General features: G+C 40.8%; 1 protein-coding gene across 1 annotated transcript in view; it reads left to right on the top strand.

Moving 5' to 3' along the window:
* Positions 1-23,270, top strand: part of RNF180 (ring finger protein 180) — a 131,603-nt gene that overhangs the window by 13,155 nt on the left and 95,178 nt on the right. Inside the window, exons 3-4 of the mRNA XM_067568781.1 lie at positions 1,873-1,968; positions 6,549-7,496. Of these exons, the coding sequence (XP_067424882.1) occupies positions 1,873-1,968; positions 6,549-7,496 (1,044 nt within the window). The remainder of the gene's footprint in view (positions 1-1,872; positions 1,969-6,548; positions 7,497-23,270) is intronic.

The raw sequence follows: 23,270 nt of genomic DNA, 5'->3' as shown, positions 1-23,270 counted from the left end.
CAGACTTTCCACCATATAGCTATCTTATTTTTGGAATATCTTTTCTTCTGGTGTATGTTTTAAGAGATGTGTTCTTTCTTTATCAAAAACATCATAATTTAATTGATGTATTCCTTCACTCAAAAATCTCTTGTTTATCTACTCTTAAGTAAATTAACCTTGTTTGCAGTTCCTACTTCCAGTTGCATGTTGTTTTTCTTACATTGCTGTCTTGTTTTATAGAGATGTCCTTAGAGCTTTTTCCATTGTGTATCTTCAGAAAAAGAGAGACTTAATTGGCTATTACTGTTTAAGCTACTGCCCATTATACAAGATTACCTCTCTTCCCCCTCTCCAGAGTTTAGGGTTTTGAAATATTTTTGTTACTTTATAATTCAGGTATTTTTAATATTGTGGGAGTAGTTTCACCTCCTTCTGGGAAAGGAACTTGTGGTCAGAGCTCTGGGGAGCATCAGTATTCCATTGGCCCATGCTGGATGCTTTAGAAATAAGTGCTTAGGGAACTCCATTTTCATCATCCATAGGAACATGGAATTAAAACTAGTGTTCTGCAGTGACATGTCAACAGAGGATAACAATTAAAGGAAAATTGTTTTTCCGGGACATTGGAAAGCAATTATTGTGCTGAAATGATAAGATCATCATCTAGAGGTTGTCATCCAAACTGTGCTTTGAATACCCAGGCTGAGGGAAAGCACTGACTTCAGACTCATAGTGGAAGACATAATGGCAGCTGAATAATAAGTAAAGAGGACTTGGAAAGTTGGAAACCTTAGGAACAAATCTTAAGACCAGATACCAAGGTGATGAACTTGCTATAAACTTTTTAGATAGAAATTCTGACTCTTGTGCAAAACTGGAGTAAATTGACTTTGTGCAGGGCTTCTCAGTGGATTTCAGGAAGAAGACAGAATCTATTTTTCCTGATAGCAGTGCATTAGCAAAGCAACTTTAGTCGTTTCTGGAGCTCCTCCACTAATGGTCAGTGGATCTATGTGTAATGAATCCATTTGCCATGTCTGTGGTATCCCTCCCTATTTCCAGCACATTATAACTATACCAGTCCTGCTGAGTTTCATGCTTACACATGTTGCATGATTTAGTCTTACACTCAGTATCTTCAAGACGAAAGGATAGGCAGATGATTGTAATTACTTAAAGTGCAATTAATAAAGCTTTAACAATTTTAAGGCTCAACTGCAGTCAAGATATATTCTTAATTACAAATACTTGTTCATCACAATTTTGTTTCTTCTTTTTGGTTCTTCACATTATTGCCATAGTAACACAGTAATACACCTTGGTAATACAACTGTCTGAACTACAATATCCAACCTTTAAAAAAAGCAGTTTTAAAACTACTTTAAAGATTTAGGCTGTTTCCAGTTCTTGAACAGTTTAAAAAAAAAAGAGAGAAAGAAAGAGAGAGAGAGAAAATATAAGACCGATTTTTGCATTGGCAGAAAAACTGTTTTTAAAATCATTTCCTAATACACTTGATTGTAGAGTAGACAAGTTCAAACATTGTTCTGCCAGATCAAAGAAAGGCAAAATCAGCTGTTTATATTTTCTCTAGTTGTTATGTGAAGGAGTATGGGTCAGAGAATCTGTCTACCGTCTGGAGAACCAGAAACACAGTATTCCTTACAGCGGTTACCTGATTACAGGTTTAGTGAGAGCACCAGGATATATGGATTTACCAGTTTGATAGTAAATAATTTAATCCATGAAATGCTTTATTTATTTTAACAGTTATCTACCCTTCCTAACTTTTTAATGCTTTAATTTGTATTTGATTCTAAAGGCTCTTTTCTAAGAAAAGAATATATACATGAATGTTGATTATCAATTTAATGTGTCTTTGTTTTACAGAAATCACATTATTCAACTACTTCTCCATATACTTGCAATGTATGGCACATGAACTTGGAAGCTCTTCCAGACTGGGTAAAATGTGCAATAGAAAAGGTAGGCTCCTGGATTTATAAGCGTGGTATTTGATATTTTATTTGGAGAATGAAGAGGGGCAGCAGGCATTAGTCAAGGCAGCATTGCTGATGCACCAGGTGGATATACTTCTGTTATTTTGTATATTTGTATTCTTTCTTCTGTCCATCCGTCCATGAATGAATGATCTTATATTCCTGGTTTGCTATATATGAATTTATTTACCTTGGGCCACATCATCCACAATTATAAAACAAAGTAGCTCCATTTAGTTAAACAGAGCTATTCCAGTTTACATCAGCTAATCATCTGGCCCTTTAGTTTTTGCTGGCATTGATTACTGTGGTTAGTAGTTTTAATGCTACTGTTAACAAAGGAGTGGCATTTGTCCACAGAACCGGACTGAAGAGGGATAGATATAATTTTTTAAAACTCTAGCATATAGTCCCATTCCTGCTGATCCTGAATAACAAATAGTCCCATTCCTGCTAATCTTAAACCTTTACATATCCAGAGAAAAGATAGCCTTTGGCTCTTCTGAGTCTTTAACTGTTCATCTCTCTAGAAATCATCTCTCACAACTTTTTGAGTTACTACTTTGAGACTAGCAGCTAGTATTGTGGAATTTATTTAATAGACAATTATAAGCACTGATATTGGCCTAGGGTTTTCTTTTTCTGATTATCCTATCTGATTTTAGGACTCAATCAGTATTGACTGCTTCCTTCATTTTGGGGAGAATTTTATTGGATTTTAGCATTTCATCATAAACAGCTAATAGCGTTTGATATTACACACACAAAACCACATTAAAAGAACATTAAGGGTGCAGAGTCAAACACTCAGAAGTTAGGAAATGCCAGAATTAATCTTGCCCGTGCAATCTTAATTTGGCCCTCTTTGGATGCATTATAATAAAGTCCTTAATGATATGATCACACACGATTTTTTTCCACAGGACCCTGCCTCATTCAGTGCACTGGGTGGACCTGTTCTGGGGTCCATCTGGATCCAGTGATTGAATCTAGATTATGTACTGAATGAGGTTATTGGCTACGACCCCTGCCTCTTTTGTTGCAAAAGTCGGAATGTGGTGAATGATGCAAGGGATTACAGGAAGAGAAGGGAGAGTCTCATGATTAAGGCAGTTGAATGCTTCCCTGGAGAATTGAATTCTGTCCCTGTCTCTGCCACAAAGGTCCTACATGAGTCACTTAAACCAAACTTTTCACAGGTGGCCACTAACTGGTTTTAACTTGACACCATTGATCTGATTTGCAGAAATGCTGAGCACTCACACCTGCAGTTGAACTCAATGGAAACTGTGCTTTGAACATATGAAGTAGTGTATGATGCTAAGTACTGTACTCGGAAATATCAGGCCCTACGTGTCTCAGATTGGGCACCCAAAATTAGTGGATACTTTTGACAATCTCTCTGTGCCTCAGTTCGCCATCTGTGAAATGGGGTAATACAAATACATCTCAGAAAGGTGTTGTGACAATGAATTTATTAAAGTTTGTGAAGCACCATAAAAAAGCCTATGAGGAAATTAATAGTTCTGTCTTCAGAGCCAGGTTTGGCTAGTGTTCAATAAATAAGGCAAGAAACCACACATTGAACAATAAGGAGAAAACCAAATATTACATAGCTGCTTATTAAGTGAGTACCATCCAGTCTGTGCACTGAATGAGGCATGGGTCTTATGAGAAAAAAGTACGTAATCATGTAATTAAAGATTTTATTATAATGTATGTGCATAAGGTAAACAAATTAAGGTTGCATAGGCAACCTTAATTCTGGCATTTCTTAACTTTTGAGTGCTTGACTTTGTAACTTTAATGATGTTCTTTTAACATAGTTTTTTTGTGTGTAATTTCCTAGGGTTTAAAAAAAGTAGTCTGAAAAAACAGTAATTCCATCAAGTGGCATCGTACTGACACTCATTTGTGTAGTCAACAGGGTTGGAACCTTTAGTTCCATTGCACAGACCTTTGCCACTTCAGCTGCCAGAGTAATTCACATCAACAGTAGATTGTCATCATCCCTATGGGCTGGCACTTGAGGAGATGAGTCAAACACTTTGTTACTAGGTTTCATAGATATTTGTTGACAGCAGAGGAATGGTGAATTGGGGATCCTGGATTGCTTTCCAGGTTCTAGAGAGAAGTGTGTCCTAGTGAACACAGACTCTTCTGGCTGCTCCGCAAGCTTGGCCCCTTTTGCCTGGTCACCACCAACCTGTGTCTGTCCCAGTCTCCTCTCTTCCCCCAGCCCTGGTCCCAGTCCCATGCTTCTTTGCCTAACCAGTCTCAGTTTCCATTATTCAGGCTTCTCAGCCCTGTTTTGGTCTCTTTGCTTAGCCAGTACTAGTCTCCCCCTTGAGGGTCCCTGTTTGAGTTCCAGTCTCCCTCCACTCTCCCAGTCTATCACCCTTCCCCACTCCTGGCTCCTCCTCCAGTCTCCTCTAGTTGTTTCCCCCCTCCCTGACTTCTTTTCTCAGTTTCTTTGTCCAGCTAGTCCCAGTTGTCCCCCTGCAACCTAGCTCCATATCAAATCTCTTTCCTTTCACCCGCCCCACAATTCTCAGTCCCAATCTCTTTGTTCTCCCCTTTCCCTCAGCTCCTTTTCCTATCTCAGTGCCATCCCCTCTCACCAACTGGGTCCCAGTCCTCCTCTCCTTCTTCCCATTTCCCTTAATGGTTACCAGCCTTCCCTGTCTTCCAGTCCCAGTCTGCTTGCCCAGCCAGTTACAGCCTCTCATCTTCACCCTCCCGCTAGCTCCCAGTTCCAAACTCTTTGCCTAGCCAGTCACAGATTTCCCCTTCCCCACCTTCACTCTCAGTTCCAGCCTCCTGTGGCCATGTAGTTCTAGCCTTCCTTCAATCTCTGTCTACCAGTCCCAGTGCCCCACAACTCCAAGTGACCATTTCTCTCCCCTCCACACCTCTTCCAGTCCCAGTCTCAGCAGGCTCTGTGTTCCAATTTACTCTTTCCATCCCCCTCTCCTTTCCCCTGGTCCAGCGTTTGTCCTCTCTGCATTTGAATTAGATGGCTTCCTCCAAGCTGCCTCGGTACCAGCAGAAGATTCACTGAGTGCACAGGAGAGACAATATCCCTCAGCTCAATTCTGGTACCTGCCCTGCAGCAACTGCAGTTGTGAATCCCTAGTGAATCCCTGAAAATGCTCAGTTGCTCTGCGATGATGGCTCATGTGCAGTCCAGTCACACACAAGAATTTTATGGGGGTGGATCACGCTCAGTTCTCATGGAATCTTTGGAGATTTTAGCTGCTAAAGTAAGAATTTTATATTGAACGTGTGAACTGAGATTTTATAAAGGCTTATAACTTAGCTAAATTTGGACTGATTTTCACAGGAACAGTAAAAGGCACATTCATGACACAAAGGCCACCCTCCTGCCCCATTCAAGTCTGTGCTCCAAAGCATTAGAGCTTGTCAAAGAAAAGGGCTCCAGAAATTTTTTTAACATTGCAAAATAGTTTTTTCCTTAGCCTCGTTCTCTGAAATGGCTAAACCATTCTGGCTGAAACTTCCCAAAAAATTCATCCTGAGTTAGACACCAGTTATGGAAACGTTTTGTCCAAAGCTTGACAAAGTTATAAGCAACTGAAAACAGACTGTATAATGGGAAGTGTCAGACAACCTTAATAATAGGCAATGCTATCAGCTCCTCCTATAATATAACTTTAGGTTCCTGAGTTAGAAATATCTAGCCTAAGTTTATAATGTTGTCTAATCACTTGGACCTTAATCCTGCAAACACTTAAACATATGTTACATTACCCATACAAATAGCTCCACTGAATAGATATTGATTTGAACTACTCTGTTCATAAGTAACGAATGTGCATGACTGTTTGCAGAGTTGGAGCTTTCATATGTATTTTCCTTAAAAAAGGAAATAGTGACTTGAAAATGATGAAATATTGTTTATAATTTCACTTATGAAAATTATTACTCCATTTTAAAATTCATTGCTTGGAGAATGTATTTTATTACCTGCAATGTTCAGCTTAACTTTTATTGATGCCATTTCTGCTTTGAATTTCTCATTTTTAGTGTATTTGCTTATACCTTACATTGTCCCTTAAAGTAAAAATTCTCTCTTTTGAATTTCTGTGATAAGTGGAGCTTTAGTCGTTTTTGTTGGAAATCTCGTCCCACTGTGTTTGGTATTCAAAAGGTGTATTGACACTCAAACTTAACTGTGAAATTGTACCTGCTAATTCACAATTAATTTTGTGGACTTATTTAATCATTTTAAAGAGTTTAATGTTTTATTAGTAATACGGTACTATCCTCACTCTAACCACAAAATTTCTAGGAATATTTAAGAATATTTTTAAGCAGCTGTATTTTGAAATGTGTTATCTTTCTAGAGTTTTTGGAATTGTCTCTATAAAGTACAGTTTTCAAAGGTCTAGTCTGATTTATGTTTGGTTTCATTTTTATTGTGCAGTCCATTTTCTGTCACTCACAAAACAAAAAATGGACCCTTTTATTGGAAGAAAAAATAATCTAGTAGTTTCTCTCTCTTTTTATTTACAATGAATCCATTGTTTTTTCTCTCATGTGTAGGCAGAGTGGATGATTGGAAAACTGAACTGCCCATTCTGTGGGGCCCGTTTGGGAGGCTTTAACTTTGCCAGCAATACAAAATGTTCTTGTGGCCTGTTTGCAAATATACATTTCTGCAAGAGTCGAATTGATTATCAGCCAGCCTGTTCAGTTAGACTAGCAAGATCATCAATAAAACACATTTCACTTTGCAAAGTTCCATCTGGTTTTAACAACGAAGTACAACAGAGAATGACCTGTGGAATTTTGGGACCCAGAAATCAAGGGCTTTCATTCATGGCTAAAAATACTAATGATACTGGAAGATTAACAGAAGCACTTTGCCTGGAGGTGAGATCAACCAGCTTTGAGATGAACAGTAAAAAACTGCACTTCAAAGAGTTTAATACAAAAAAAAGTCTTCCAGCTCCATGGCCTGAGAATGATAGATGCACTATAAAAACTTTTCATAGAAAAGCACATAGTTTGGATTTGAATATCAGAGAGAGACTTGTCTTGTTGCCTAGTTTGTATGGAGTTTCCAGTAAAGGGCATATTTACCACAGGCAAAATGAAACACAACCCATTTACCCAAGAGCTAACTTGCCGTTAGAGTCCAATAGAAATAATAATTCCTTCCAGGGCCTGCATAATTCTGATGAGCTACCAAAAAAGTTTTCAGTTACTTCCTGCAATACATTAACATACAGAGAGACAGAATGTGATTACAGTTTTGAAGCATCTGGGGGTGCCATTGCTGACCAGCTGCCTTTCATAATGGACCTCTCTTCATCTGGGGGTGCTATAGAAGAGGACATTGGACAGCAACACATCACACCTGTTGGTCTTCTGCAGCCTGCCAGTGTTTCCTTGGTTGCTGTCAATCATAAGCTAAGCAAAAGAGAGAGAAACAAGTTGAAGAATTTGAGAAAAAAACAAAGAAAGCGAGAAAGGTGGCTACAGAAGCAGGTGAGTGTATGAAAAATGAGCCATGTTTTTGCTTGTAAAATTTGGTGGATCAGACCTTTAAGAGAGATTTTTTTTTAAATATTGCCTTTTAGTGCTTATGAAAGATTAACAGTACTGTCTACAGCCAGGCATCATGCAAACAAGAGTTGTGGAATCTTCCTACATACTATTTTTTTTCAGTTCAGCTTATTCTCTACCTGCAGCATTACTGCTCTTTGACTACAAAACCAAATTTTGATGAGTGGAGATTGCCACTGTAGTCCATTTCTGTCACATTTCTGAGTTTTGTCATGTAAATTGAAAGTGCTGATTCTCAGGATTTCCTGGCTACAGAGTTAGCTTGACACACTTTTTCACAAAAGTAATGACCAGACAGGCAAAATATGTAAAAGCTGTGTCAGAAGACTTTTACAGTTAGCTATTACTTATCATAAAATGATTATATATAACAATAGTAACATTATTATAAATATAAAGGATAACAGCCTGTAAGAATTTTTAAAACATGAAGGGGTCTGATTCTCTGCTGCCTTGCAGCTGTTGTAATAATTACACCTGTCCAAAGCGGGTGTAAAATCCTACCATTGAGAGCTGGTAACATTTTATGTTTGCTTTGCACAGGTATGAAAGACTACATAATGTGAAAGTCAGTAGACTTTCAATAGAGAATTAGCCCCAAGAAGTTTTCATATGTAATCTTTACATTCTAACTGATTTTCCATTGAAAATATCCTACTTTAAACTCTTTCTGATTATTTTTTTTTAATTATGTAATAGCAGTGTGAATGCAATTACAGTTTTCCATTTACTGAAACTATAAAAGGAAAGAACAGAATTAAAAGGCTAAACTATTTTTGTCATACCAGAGGTGGTCATGAGATGTTTTATAAAATGTCCAGGAACAGGTATTATGACAAACAACAAAGTTATTGCTAGGTCCTAGGAAATGAAGAAATGAGATAAATTATAATCTACCGTGTGATACAAATATTAATAGAATATCCTAAGTATAAAATTCAGGCAGAATTTATAAAACTCTCAGCAGTAAAATAGCATATGCCTGGTAAGAGGTATTAAAAATATAAAATAAGTATTGTTCAGATCAGAAAAATAGTATCTACTTAAAAAATCACTGCTGTTTTTATGTGGATATGTAATTTTAACAATGCTAAGCAGTGACACCATGCCACTATATTTCAGCTATGGAATATAAAGCCACTGCAAATCCAATATTTCAGGGGTTAATATTTGATTGCTTTAAACTTCATAGTGCTTAAACTTGGTACACTACATATACCATCATTTTACACTCAGAACAAGCTTATTTGAATTGGCTATACCCTTTTAATAGTAAATAACAAAACATAATATTAATTTTAGTTGTTTCAGATTGTTTTGGTGTTGATTTTCATTTAAGACAATACTATGCTCTGGAGTGAAATTCACCCATTTTCCAGAGTGCCCGCACAAGGCATAAGCATCACAGGCCCTACCTGTGGGGACTTAAATGGCATATAAGTCTTGTACTAATTCTCTGCACAAAGTGTATTTCACCCTTAATATATTGCATTATATAGGCATAATTTCATTCCAGTTTGATTAGGTCCATGAGTAATTTAGACCCATTACAATGTACTGTAAATGGAGCCACTAGAATACAACAAAAACTCATATTAAAATCAATTAATTGATTTCAGAATTGCTACACAGTGGGGAAAAAAAATCAGCCTGGAAAAATGACCATGCAGGTGCAATGGCTGTGTTTCTAAGTTAAATACAGTGTTCCAACTTGTACATGCGGTACATGGGACAAATCATAAGATTTTGCAGTGTCCCATGGAACCTATCATGTTGGAACTGCAATTTTGTATTTCTCCCAAGGGAGAATTCCCACTGCCATTATGTGACATTTTAAAAATTTTGTTTTGGCTTTAAAATACCTCTCTGAAATGAAGAAAAAGTTTTAAAAGCTTTTTTTCTGAGTGGGATTTTCATAGCTAATTGAGGGCTTTGGATGCCCATTTACCATTAACTTAAATGAATGTTGGAATGTACAAGTCCCAGAGGTAGCTTTGAAAATCTCAGCTTTAATTGCTTTTGTGGAATGAGTCCAAAATGGCATCCACAAAGACATTTTGTATGCGGAATTTCTCAGTTTCCAGAGTGCAAAACCACATGAGATCTGCAAAGCCGCCACACCTTTTAGAAGTGACATCTTAAAAAATAATATTTTGCAGAAAGAAACTTCTTTACATTGAGGACTGGAAGAAGGAGAAATACATTTACACAATTCTCTCCTTTTTTAACCTTTATCTCCCCCGTTCCTCCCTATTTATATATTTGATGCATCACATGACATACAGTTGTTACATATGATAAACCTACTTATTGAATATACAAATTCAGAAGAAGCTATCTAGCGATACTGTATAAAATATTTTTACTTTAACTGAGCTGGTAATGGTCATAAGTTGTTAGGGTTTTTTTTTTGCATGGCATTGGTCCTCAATTATAGCCAAAACTTGATCTAATATTTTAATCTTAATATTTAACATTTTACAGTGTGATACAAGGAAAACACCAATATTTATTTTTAAAGGATTCTCTGTATTATGGAGCATGATTGAAGCCTAGGTTATCACATGTCTCATGGTATGATTGTAGATAGCCACATAAACTGAAGCAGATTCAGTAAGCATAAGGATAAATATTTATTGGGAGGTTATGTTCAGTATAATCTGGGAAAAACTTCATTTTGTAATATCCTTGAATAAAATTGTTAGTTACCATATGTAGGCCTTGCTGGAACCGTAGGCATGGCTAAAAGTATGAACGAAAGTAGACTGTGAACCAAAGTAGGTCTTGTTAGAATAATAACACTAGGTATCAGCTGACCAAGAAAACACATTCCTGAGGAAATGGTATAGGAACACACAGACCCCTCGTAAAGATAAGGATGGGATGTCAGGATAATAGATGAGGATGTTTTGTTCAAACTATGAGATATAAGGTACAAAGATGGTAACTAATATGGAATGTAATATGTAACTTGTTTGTATCAGTGTATAAAAGGAGAGTGGAAGGAAGGCCATCTTTATATTGGCCTAGAGGAAGACATTACGTTGAGTGAGCTGATACCTTATCATGGACAAGATGTATGGTTGTTCACCATCTTCATTAATGATCTGGATGATGGGGTGGATTGCACCCTCAGCAAGTTTGCAGATAACCCTCAGCTGGAAGCTAGTGGAAGATTCTCTGGAGGGTAGGAGTAGCATACAGAGTGACCTAGACAAATTGGAGGACTGGGCCAAAGGAAATCTGATGTTCAACAAGGAGAAGTGCAGAGTCCTGCACTTAGGACGGAAGAATCCCATGCAGTGCTATAGACTGGGAACCAACAAGCTAAGAAACAGTTCTGCAGAAAAGTACCTGGGGGATACAGTGGACAAGAAGCTGGATATGAGTCAAAGGTGTGCCCTTGTTACCAAGAAGGCTAACGGCATACTGGGTTGCATGAGTATGAGCATTGCAGCAGAATGAGGGAAGTGATTATTCCCCTCTATTCGGTAGTGGTGAGGCCACATTTGGAGTATTGTGTTCAGTTTTGGGCCCCCCACTACAGGAAGAATGTGGACAAATTGGAGAGAGTCCAGCGAAGGGCAACAAAAATGATTAGGGGACTGGGGCACATGACTTAGGTGAGGCTGAGGGAAATGGGCTTGTTTAGTCTGTAGAAGAGAAGAGTGGGGACAGGGAGATTTGATAGCAGCTATCAACTACCTGAAAGGGGGGTGGGGGGAAAGGAGCATGGAGCTAGAGTGTTCTCAGTGGTGGCAGATGGCAGAACAAGGAGGAGCAATGGTTTCAATTTGCAGTGGGGGAAATCAAGGTTGGATATTAGGAAAAACTTCTTCACTAGGAGGGTGGTGAAGCACTCAAATGGGCTACCTAGAGAGATGGAGGAATCTCCATACTTAGAGATTTTTAAGGCCTGTCTTGACAAAGCCCTGGCTGAGATGATTTACTTGGGGTTGGTCCTGCTTTGAGCAGGGGGTTGAACTAGATGACCTCCTGAGATCCCTTCCAACCCCAATTTTCTATGATTCTATATATGCATTAGTATACCTGTAACCAGTGAATCAGGGCACTGATACCTTGTTTTATTGACAATAAACCTGGCCAAGCCTTCGCCACTGAACCAAGCCTGTGGTCTTTCTGTATGATTAACATCGAGGTCTGCTGAGTCAGCAAGCTGCAATAATGCAGTTTATACACTGGGGCTCCAGGAATAGCACAAGAGCAATATAGAGATACAAGAACAGCACCAGAAAGCAAATTGTTTAGTTTTACATGTACTGTAAGGCTAATTTCCTCCTTAAAGGAGAAGCACCTTCTATGTGAGTTTAGGAGATACCATTTAAAATCAATATCTAGATACTCAGGATGAAATTCTGGCCCCACTGAAGTCAATGGCAAAACTCTAATTGACTTGAATGGAGCAAGGATTTCACTTTCAGTGCTCTAGCTTTCTCGAAAGATCCAAACTATTGTCACTTCTGTATTTTAACATAACAGCTCTGAGAAAGTGATGCCTAGTTTTAGTCTTTAATCTGTAGTAATAGAGTTTACTAGCTGGGCTTTCATATCTTTAATGTGAATATGAAAGAAGAGAGATGAAATTATTTTGTTTAAAAAAGAGCAGGAATTATTATTGAAATCTGATCACTAACATCACTGAGGATATTTCTTTTTGGTAGCTTTTCTATAGATATTGTTATTCCACTGAATTCCCTTATCTCAAAAATGGCTCATCTGAACAACCTCAAATTTGGACAAGAATCTTCTACTGCCACAGGTTAAACAATCGAAACTTGAAATGAAAATTGCCTTTTTTTTAAGGATCTTAGAAGGGGGCAAGATTGGGTTAATAATGGAAAGCAAATCTCATTCTTTAGTTGGAGAAGCTATCATCTAAACATAGTTCTATTTTTTAAATAAATTTATAAGTAGAATGGGCAAAATATTTTGGCCGAAACAAAAACAAAATGTTGACATTTTCAGAATGAAACATTTTAATTTGAAATGACTCGTCTTTTCTAAATTTACTTTGATTTCATTAAAAATATTAAGGCTTTTTTAAAAACACAGGTAAAAAGAAATGTTTCATTTCAAATTGTACAAAATGTTTCATTCAACCCTAAATGAATTTTTTTAGACTTTTGGAATGGCCATCGAACCAAAAAAATCCAGTTATCTGCTCAACTCTAATTAAAATAAGAGAGAGATTTTAAGATATATCTGTTTTATGACACAACTAAAAATTAGATTTCAATTTCATTCTATATTTTCTGACTTCAGAGTGCTTGATTTCTCAACTTTAATGTTGCATTAAGGCTAATCTTATGTATGGAATATTTAAGCTATCATTTATAAAATGTGCTTTTTTGGCTCACTAAGCATATGTGGCAAGCTGTGCAGTCATCACACTCCTGCTCTTTCCCCTGTGATATCACCTTTCCATGAGAGTATGGACTCAGAAGTGCAAACCACACCTGCACAAATACATGACTTTGTCCAACATGTCACAAAAGAAGAAAAGTTCCAGAGGGGTAGCCACATTACTCTGTTTTTAGCAAAACAGTGAGAGTCCTGTGGCACCTTAAAGACTAACAAATTTATTATTTATGCCCAAATAAGTTTGTTAATCTTTAAGGTGCCACAGGACTCTCGCTGTTTTGCTAAAAGAAGAAAAGATTCCCTCCTTACCACCAGACCCCTTTCCATGCACCTCCTCCCCTCCAGTCAATTTGTGAACCCGGCCCTCCTTGCTAGGCTTCCTTTACTGACGCTACCATGTCAGACCACTTTGTACCATCCTACTTAGGACCAGAAGTTGTGGGTAGTGCCACAATGGGACTGGTGTTTTGAACAATGAATTGTTCTGTGGCATCTCAGTGCCATGATTTTCAGATTGCTTGTCACCACATACTTAGCAATCAGATGATAAAAATTCACAAAAATGAAAGTGCATAAGCTTATAGTGGGTTGATTGAAAGAGTTTAGATCAGGAACATCTCACTGCAGTGCTCTTTGTAGCAGTCTCTGTGAATGACTTTTTACTGATGTATAGAAAAGGATTAGGATAAATTCACTTCACAACTGTATTGTGCTTTTCATTTTTATTTATTTTTAATTAAATCTTTTTCTCCCACTAGCAGCTTGAGAGAGAGGATATCTTTTCAGAATTTGGACAAATTCATCTGCAAATGCAGAGGTTTATTCTCTGGATTTAACCCATTGAAGGCTAAATTTATCTCTGTCTAGTTATTTTTCATCCAGAGGTCACCTGGATTTTTCCTGCGGTACACTCTGGCAGTCCCTGTGGAGCCATCCCTGATACAGCTGCTGGCCCCAGCACCTAGCCTGTCTGATCCACGCCACACTCAGCCCCTGCCTTCCAGCCCATCCTGCCTAGGTGCAGTGACACTCCTCATCCCTGAGAGGGACAAAGGTTGCTGGAAGCGGGGTGAGGATGGGTGGGCATCCGGGAGAGAGCCCTGTTTCAGGAGCCAGCCCCACAGCAGTGGTGAGGAGCAGCGGTGCTGATTGACCTGTTAGCCAGTGTGCTCACTCAGGCCACAGGTCCAAACCTGAGCGGTGCTGTGACACCCTTCCTCCCCTATCCCACCTGAATACGGGGGTTCCAATGCCACTCATTCAGTATTGGTCCCATGACAGAGGGGCTGCACAGCCAAATCTGAGTAGGCAGTGGGGCAGCAAGTGCTGGTGCTCCTTGACACTTCCAATGGTACATAATGTGCATATGGCTGCAGGCATCACTGTTTCCATCCCTGAAATGCACTGCACATTGCCAGCTATTGTGGTAAGACAGACTATATCAATTTTGTGTGTTATAATGAGGTACATGTTACTGTGTTTATAACTGTGTTAAAATTCATCAGCCTTAAACCGTAAGTACTCTGTATAGAGTTCTATGGTATTTTGTGCGCTTAACCCATATCTGTACTGTCTGACTTTTGTTACCAGTCTGTCTCTATAGAGGACTGCATAGAATGGGATGTAATGACTCAGCTGTGGTCTTTTAACAGCAGGTGGCACCAAACTTCCTTTAACTACAAAATGATGTATACCAATTAACTTCTATCAAAAAACAGCATACCGTGTATAGTTCAGGAAATAGGTTTGGTACAGTATACAGAATGGTGATAGAGTAAAATAATTAGTTTTTATTTCTAACAATTGTACACTTTAAGAATAACAGTGGTGCTTCTTACTATTGCCAAGAATCTGCCAGCATTTCTATTATAAAATGTCTTTAGTAAGGATCTTGTTATATATGTACTTATACTAAAAGTATGTCCTGGTCTGAAGCTTGTGATAAAATAGCTAAAAGGGCTCAACCAGGGAACTGTCCTTTGGCCTTTCTTTCAATTTAGTTTTATTTGGTTTTGCAGCTTTTTAGTTACAGGACGAATATGTGGCTTGTTTAGAATTTACAGCATCTCATTGGAAAGGATCCTTGAAATCCAGGTCAAGAAAAAACATTGGGTTCTTGGCTTTAATTTATAATTTGACACATGATATGTGCTTTTGCATCTCTTCTAAAAGATATTGAAGCTAAAAAGTGTCTGTCCTACATGATCAATTTTTAAAAGTTAATTTTCATTATGCTACTAATGTTAATTTAAACTCAGATTAAACAGGCAGATAAAAAGTTATGATATTAGCTAACTGTTGTTTTGGGGTAATTATTACCATCCTGTTTAGAAGTCTTAAGTTTAAAAGGCAAACTTAGGCATGATGGTCTTATGGTAAGACACTGGACTGGGACTCGGGATGTAAAGACAATCTAAAGACTTGGTCATTTTGGATGAACCAGAATCACCTCTACTGATGGGTGCTGAAAAACGCTTGGTATTGGACTCTCATTTCTTGCTAGTACTGCACCATTCCCTGACACAGACATGCTTTCTGGTGCCCACTTGAATGGACAGACTCCCTGTCACAACTCCACAATCATCTCTGACTGCCAGATTTCTGTTCAGGGGTCACTCGATTACCAGTCCAGAGCTGCCTCTCCCGACACACTCTCCATGAGGAAATCATCAAAACAGTCATGCACAGACCACCCCATGCTCTTCCTGGTATGAACATTCATGGGTGCCCCCTTTCTTCCCATATGGACCTCCCCACTGGTCATTCTGGGTTGCGTGGGCTACCTGTAGGGACTAGTTCTCCAGAGCTCCCAGCTACACTCATAGGGAGCCTCAGAAGCAGCAGCCCTCCTGCTCCTCCAGATCTCCCCCATCAGTCATCACCTCAAGAGGAATCTTTTGAGGATCAGGCGATAAGTGTTGCTTCCTTATCATCCCCTGACACTAATATCTCTTTCTTCTCACCTGATGATACAGTGATGCCACTATCCCCCTCAAACATGGATGATTTTAAGCAATATCAGGATGTCATGATATTGCAGATTTTCTCCTGATCCTGTTGGAAGAGATTAATGAGTTTCAGCATAAACTGATTGACATCCTTTGTACTGCCTCCACTGGTAAGATAACTCTGCCTATGAACAAGGTTCTACTTGAACCTGCAAAGACACTTCAACAGATTACAGCTACCATACCCTCTACTGCAAGAGAGCTGATAAATAGTACTGTGTTCCCCTTAAGGGTTCAGAGTTCCTGTTTTCAACCCAAACTCCTTAGTGGCTAATGCAGTCAGTGAATGTAATGGACAGCAACACTCTAATGTTCACTTCTCATGATAAGGACCAAAAGAGGTTAGATTTGTTTGGCCACGAAAGTTAGCATTCTTTGAATGCTTGCTCATGTCGATTCCAAGTAGGTGTGTGTGCGTGCCCCATGCACAATCGCCAAAAGGTTTTTCCCCTAGTGGTATCTGTAGGGTCATCTCTCATGCTCTCTGGAGTAGTGCCCTGCCGACCCTCTGCCTTTTCAGTTCCTTCTTACCACCCATGACGGTCATTGGAACATCTCTTCTCTTGCTTAGCAAAATCTTCCCCAGTGGACTTTTTCATATGTACCTGTAAATAGTTTAGATTTAATAGTGATAGTTCATAGATTTTATAGTTAGAATAGTTAGGATCCCGCTTATCGGGGTCTTTTCTCCTCTTCCCCCCCATCTCTGGGGCTGGGGCATGCCTCAATCACCTGACTTTAAGCCATGGGTGGCCTGTAAGAAACCTATGCCAAGAAACAATTCACATTCAAGTGCCTGTATCAAGTGCCTGGGAGAGATCAAGTGCCTGCAAGATCTGCAAGAGTTCCACCTCAGAACCAAAAGGAAAGAAGCCCTGGTCACATAGGAGTGAACCGTACACGTCCGACTCTGAGGTGGAGTCATACAGCTCAAGAAAGAGCCAGCATCATTCGGGCAGAAGGCATCAGAGGGTTGATGCAGCACAACTCCTCTCCAGGCCTTGGCATCCCCAATGGCAGATGCCAGCTCAATGGCCATTCTGAACCCCATGGTATTCCACCAGGCGCAAGGGTTGCATTGCAGACTGTCCATCTCACTTGTTTCTGAGAGCAGAACCTTACCAACTCATGCAGTTGGGAAAATACCGAGTGGCATCGGATGTGACACTGAACCTAGTCCCAAAACTGATGTTGAGCCTGGCACCGAGTAGGACCTTGACTCCAGCACCAAAGGCGAAGAACCAGTGCCATGGAACCCCTTGGGTGCCAAAGGGCAAGAATAGGGCACAGTGCCCATCAGAGCTTCTTTTCCTTTGTCTCTGGGCAAAGCAGCAGCAGGAGCAGCGGCTGCATCTACTGTGGGTGACAGCAAGCTCAACAGGAGCTGTTGCACAGGATGGCACAGAACACAGGGCTCCAAATAGAGGAGATCTAGGAGAGTGCAAATTGGTTAACGTTTTAGTCCTGGCTGGTCCCTCCAAAGTCGGTTTGCCATTAATAAAGACACTGTGAGATCACCATGGCAAATGCCAGCTCTTTGCTTCCCACAGGCCATCTTGAAGTCCCTAGGCCTTCACACTCCGGCACCTCAAAGGAGGCACTTCATACCTCAATCCCCATCTCAGTTTTATCAAAATCAGCCTAGGCAGGACTATAATTGAAAGAGGGGCAGGAATTACAGGAGGAGGCCTACTCAGCCTTCCTCCAGTCCAGGGCCTGGATCCATGAGACAATCCACCAGTCCCAAACAAAACTTTAGATGGTGTGCCCGAGGATGGTGCACCAATCAAAGACTCGGATCCACCACCCCTTTGTTTTTCAGACTGCCTATCCCATATTTATCATGCTTGGGCCCAGATTATGTCAGACCGCTGGGTACTACACACGGTGGAACTGAGTTACTTGCTCCAATTTTCTTCCCTCTCTCCCTCCTTCCTACCCAACCTGCACCCTCCCCAGCCTCTCATAAGAAACTTCTACTACAAGTGATGCAAGCTCTCATAAGAATCTGAGCAGTGGATCAGGAGGCAAGGGATTTTATTCCTGGTATTTCCTACTCCTGAAAACTGAAGGTGGGGTCAGACCCATCCTCGATCTGTGAAACCTTAACAAATTCATGAAGAAGCTGAGAGTCCGCATGGTGTATTTGGCCTCCATTATTCCCTCTCTAGATCTGGGAGATTGATATGCTGCCCTCGACTTCAAGGATGCGTACTTCCATGTGGCCATCTTCCCAAGTCACAGGAGGTTCCTCTGATTCGTAATCAGTTGAACCCACTACCGGTTCACTGTCCTACCTTTCAGCCTGTCTGCAGTCCCTTGTGTATTCACCAAGTGTATGGCAGTAATTGCAGCATTCCTGAGAAAGCGGAAGATACAAGTCTAGCCTTACCTCAACCTCTGGCTAGTCAAGGGACTCACGAGGGTGTAGGAGGAGGCATATGTGAACCTGATAAGGTCAACGTTCAATAGTCTGGGGCTCTTGGTCAAAGAGCAGAAGTCGACTCTCATGCCCACTGAGAGGATAGAATGCATTGAGTTGGTGTTAGACTCGATTCAAGGAAGGGCATTCCTCCCGAAATCTTGTTTATTGTCCCTGTGTGGCATCATAGAGGACTTAAAGTGCTGTCCCATCATCCTGGCTTGAAATTGCCTGAAGTTGTTGGGGCACATGGTAGCATGCACATACGTTATTCAGCATTTGAGATTATGCCACTGGCCACTTCAGGCCTGGCTAGCTTGAGTGTACCATCTGGTTTGGGACCATATACAATAGTCTAACTTCCCCCCTTGGTGATTGAGACCCTAGATTGGTGGCTCAACCCACACGTGGTATTCACAGGAGTACCTTTCTCCGCACCTCACCCGTCACTTTGCTTACTCACAGATGCTTCAGCAGTGGGCTGGGGATCTCATCTTGGGGAGCTCAGGACCCAAGATCTTTAGTCTCATGTAGAACTCTTACTCCGTATCAATGTAAGAGAACTGAGAGCAGTATGCTTGGCCTGTCAGGCCTTTCAAGTCCATTTGGAAGGCAAGTGTCTATCGGTCATGACAGACAATACAACAGCGATGTTCTATATAAACAGACAGAGTGGAGCGCATTTCTCTCCCCTGTACCACGAAGCCCTCAGACTATGAGACTTTTGCATTGCTCAATCATTACACCTGGAGGCATCCTACCTTCCCAGAGCTCAGAATGAGTTGGTGGACAGCCTCAGCAGATCCTTTCTCAGTCATGAGTGGTCTGTTCACTCAGATGTGGTGAGCAACATCTTCAAACAGTGGGGAGTTCCCTGCATAGCCTTGTTTGCAACAAGGCTCAACAGGAAGTACCTGCAGTTCTGCTGCTTCCAGAATCACAGTCCAGGATCAATTGCAGATACGTTTCTCATCTCATAGGTGGGTCAGCTGTTCTATGCGTCCCATCTACCCTGCTCATTCACAAGGTTCTGCTAAAGATCAGGAAGGAAGGACCCTTCATGATTCTGATAGCCCCAGACTGGCCATGTCAACACTGGTACACCATGTTTCTCAACCTCTCAGTGGATGCCTCAATCACTCTGCCTCTAGTTCCAGATCTGATCACCCAGGACCATGGCAGCCTTCAGCACCCCAACCTCCAGTCTCTTCGTCTCACAGCATGGAAGCTCCATGGCTGAAGTCTCTGGAACTAGTGTGCTTGGAACCAGTTAGAGAGGTCCTCCTTGGCAGCAGAAAACCTTCCACAAGGGCTACTTACCTAGCTAAGTGGAAGAGACTTTTGATTTGGGTGGCTCAGAAGGATATCCCACATATGCCCTCATTCTTGGACTATTTGTTACATCTGAATCAACAGGGTCTGTCGGTGTCTTCAATTAAGGTCCACCTGGCCGCCATCTCAGCTTTCACCTATGGGTTGCAGATTGTTCGGTCTTCACGTACCCCAGCGTTGGGCATTTCCTTAAGGGCCTAGACAGACTATACCATCATATGCATCAACCAATTCCCCAATGGGACCTTAACCTCGTGCTATCAGAAACACTGATCTAGGTGAGTTGAATATCCCTGGAAGACCTCTGAGCACCCCCAGGGCTACACATACCCCAGGTTGAGAACTACTGTCCTGACCCATCTAACTCTTGACTCCTGTCTCATGACTGCATACTGTGGTCCTACTACTTGATCTGGCCATCCACAACTCGACCATAACACCAGTGTACTATAGAGCCTCCCAGAAAGAAGCCCAGACCCTTCACTTCCACTGTGATGATGACACAACATTTGTCATTGAGCAGACATCCATTGTGATGGCTTGGTTGAGGACTGCAAATATTCCCTTCACCCGGATCTACAGCTGTACAGTCCTCCCTCACTCTCCACCCTTTGGGGACCATCTCTCCCTTTTTTTAGAGGTCCTTTAAACAAATTACTTTGGACAAATCGGTTTTGGAGGACATAACATTGGGTTACTCCATCCATTTCACCTCCATTCCTCCACCCCACCCTCCTTTTCCATCACTTTTCAGGGACATATCTCACAAATATCTGCTGACACAAGAAGTTCTGTCCCTTCTTCACATAGGAGCCATAGAACAAGTACCCACTTACTACAGAGGGAATGGGTGCAATTTCACATATTTCCTAGTTCCCAAAACAAAGGGTAGATGAAGACCAATCTTAGATATCAGGATGGTAAATACTTTCATCAACATACATAAGTTCAGGATAGTGACATTCACATCTATATTACCATTGCTAGACCTGGGAGACTGGTTTGCAGCTCTCAGTCTCTAAGACATATACTTGCATAATGTGATGCACCTAGTTCACTAAAAGATTCTACATTTCGTAGTCGGCCAAGAGCACTTTCAATATTGAGTGCTCCCCTTATAACTCTCCACCACCCCCAGCATCTTTACAAAAGTTCTAGCAGTTGTAGCAGTTCAGCAACATCAGTGGGGAATAGTTGTCTTCCCCTGTGTTGATGATTGGCTTCTCAAGACTTCCTCTTACAGCAAAGTTCACATTGCAGTGAGAAATGCCATAACTCTCTTTGACATGCTGGGATTTCAACTTAACAAAAAAAAGTCCACTTTGCTCCAGTCCAGGGTATAGTTTATAGAAGCTGTCATAGACTCCACACGATTCAGGGGCTTACTTGCTGATTAATTGGTTTATAGCAGTAACAGACCTGATTTCTCAGGTTGAAATAAGCCCTCAGACAACAGCCAGAATGTGTTTGCTATTCCTAGGTCGTATGGCAGCATGAACCTTTAACACTACACACCAGGCTACATCTTGTCTGTTCCAGGTTTGGCTGAGGACTGTTTATAACCCGAGTAAACACAGTCTTGGAAAATTAGTATTGATTTCACGAGAGGATCTAGGTTCCCACAATTGGTGAAAGAAACCAGTCAAAGTATGTTCTGGACTTCCCTTCACTCCCCCCATCTTCCTCTGTGAATAGTGACAGATGTGTCTCTCAGAGAATGGGGAGCTCATTGTCAAATTGTCCACTCAATAATCCATTCTTCACATCAACTTACTGGAACTCAGAGAAGTCAGATAGGTTTGCAAACTCTTCCTACCGGTTATCAAAGACCGATCTGTAAGAATAATTGACAGACAACACTATTTACAGACAGAGAATAATTGACAGAGCCACCATTTACTATATAAATTGCCAGGGAGGAGCAAGATCCCCCTTTCTTTGACCTGAAGTAGTAAAGCTGTGGAATTGGGGTTTAAACCATTGGGTCCTATCTATACCATATACTTACCATATACTACCAGGTCTTCAGAAGACCACTGCCAACCATTTAAGCAGGCATTTCTGTCAGCATCATGAATAGGAACTCAGCGACTTCATACTCAAAGGGATAGTCCTTATTTGGGATCTTCCAAAAGTAGGCCTCTTTGCAACTGCCTCCAACAGGAAGCGTTGGAAATTGTGTTTAAGAGGGAGCTGGGGTCATCATTCTATGGGAAATGCCTTCCTAGTTTCTTGGTCCAGGACTTTCCTATACTTCTATCCCTTGACGTGACTACTTCTCAGGGTCCTTTACAAGATCAGGCAGGACAGAGCCAGGATCATCCTAATTGCACCAGACAGATATGTTTCCCATACCTGATTCACCTTTCGTGTTATCCTGTGGTTTGAGTGATGATAGTACCTGACCTGTTAACTCAAGACCTGAGGAAATTCTTTACCTCAGCTTGACAGCTCTACATCTCAAGGCATGGCACTTGGATGGCTCTCAGGGGTAGAAATTTCCTGTTCAAGATAAATACAAGAGATTTTGCTCAATATTAGAAAGGAATCAACTAGAAAGACATACCCTGCAAAAGTGGTTCCATCACTGTTCTGAGTAGCGCCTGTCTCCTATTGACTCTCCACTATCTGATGTATTGGGCTACCTTCTGAATTTGAAGAACTCTGGGCTGTCTCTGAGTTCTGTTAGAGTTCACTCAGCAGCAATTACAGCTTTCCATTCCATAGTCAAAGGACTCTCCGTCTTCGTGCACAACACCAACTCTGTTTATTAAAGGATTATCAAACCTTTTTTCTCATGACAGTCAACCTTACTCTGGCATGGGATTTAAATTTGGTCCTTAATTCCCTGATGAGGCCTACCTTCGAATCACTGGTTAAGTGTGTCCCCTTCTACACCTCTCCATGAAAACTGCATTCTTAGTGCCTATTACTTCTGCTAGGAGAATTGCAGAATCAGGAGCTTTAATGGCTGACCCTCCCTATGCCACCTTTTATAAAGAAAAGGTGTCTTTCCGAACACTGCCTCACCCCTTCCTCCCCCCCGCTTTTTCCTACGGTCACGTTGGACTTCCATATTAATCAGGTCACTCAGCTTCCAGTTTTGTATCACAAACATCTCCAAATTAGAGAGGAAGCTGCTCGTCCGACCCTAGATGGCAGAAGAGTGTTAACCTTTTATTTAGAAAGGATGCAACCTTTTAGTTTCCGCCCTGGCTGCTTGTCTCTTTTACAGATAGTTAGAGGAACCCCTGTATCTACCCAGAGACTTTCTAAGTGGGTGTTTGGATGTATCTTTTCTGGCTATGAAGCCACCAATATCCAACTTCCTCCCTGGATCATAGCCTACTTCACTAGATTACGGTCTACCTCTATAGCCCTATTAAAGAATGTTCCAATTGCAGAGATGTGCAAAACTCCCACATGGGTTTTGGGTTACACCTTTTCTAAATATTATGTTCTAGTTCATGCTTCTAGGGCAGATGACCTTTGGTACTATGGTTCTCTAGTCGCTCTTCTAGATCTGGCTCCAAACACCCACTTCTGTTGGAG

The sequence above is a fragment of the Emydura macquarii genome, unplaced genomic scaffold (assembly GCF_026122565.2).
Source record: "Emydura macquarii macquarii isolate MOO-44397 ecotype Brisbane River unplaced genomic scaffold, CSIRO-AGI_Emac_v2 contig_2897, whole genome shotgun sequence".
Lineage (NCBI taxonomy): Eukaryota > Metazoa > Chordata > Testudines > Chelidae > Emydura > Emydura macquarii.
Note: the sequence above shows the minus strand (reverse complement) of the source record. Positions and strands in the feature narration are given on the sequence as shown.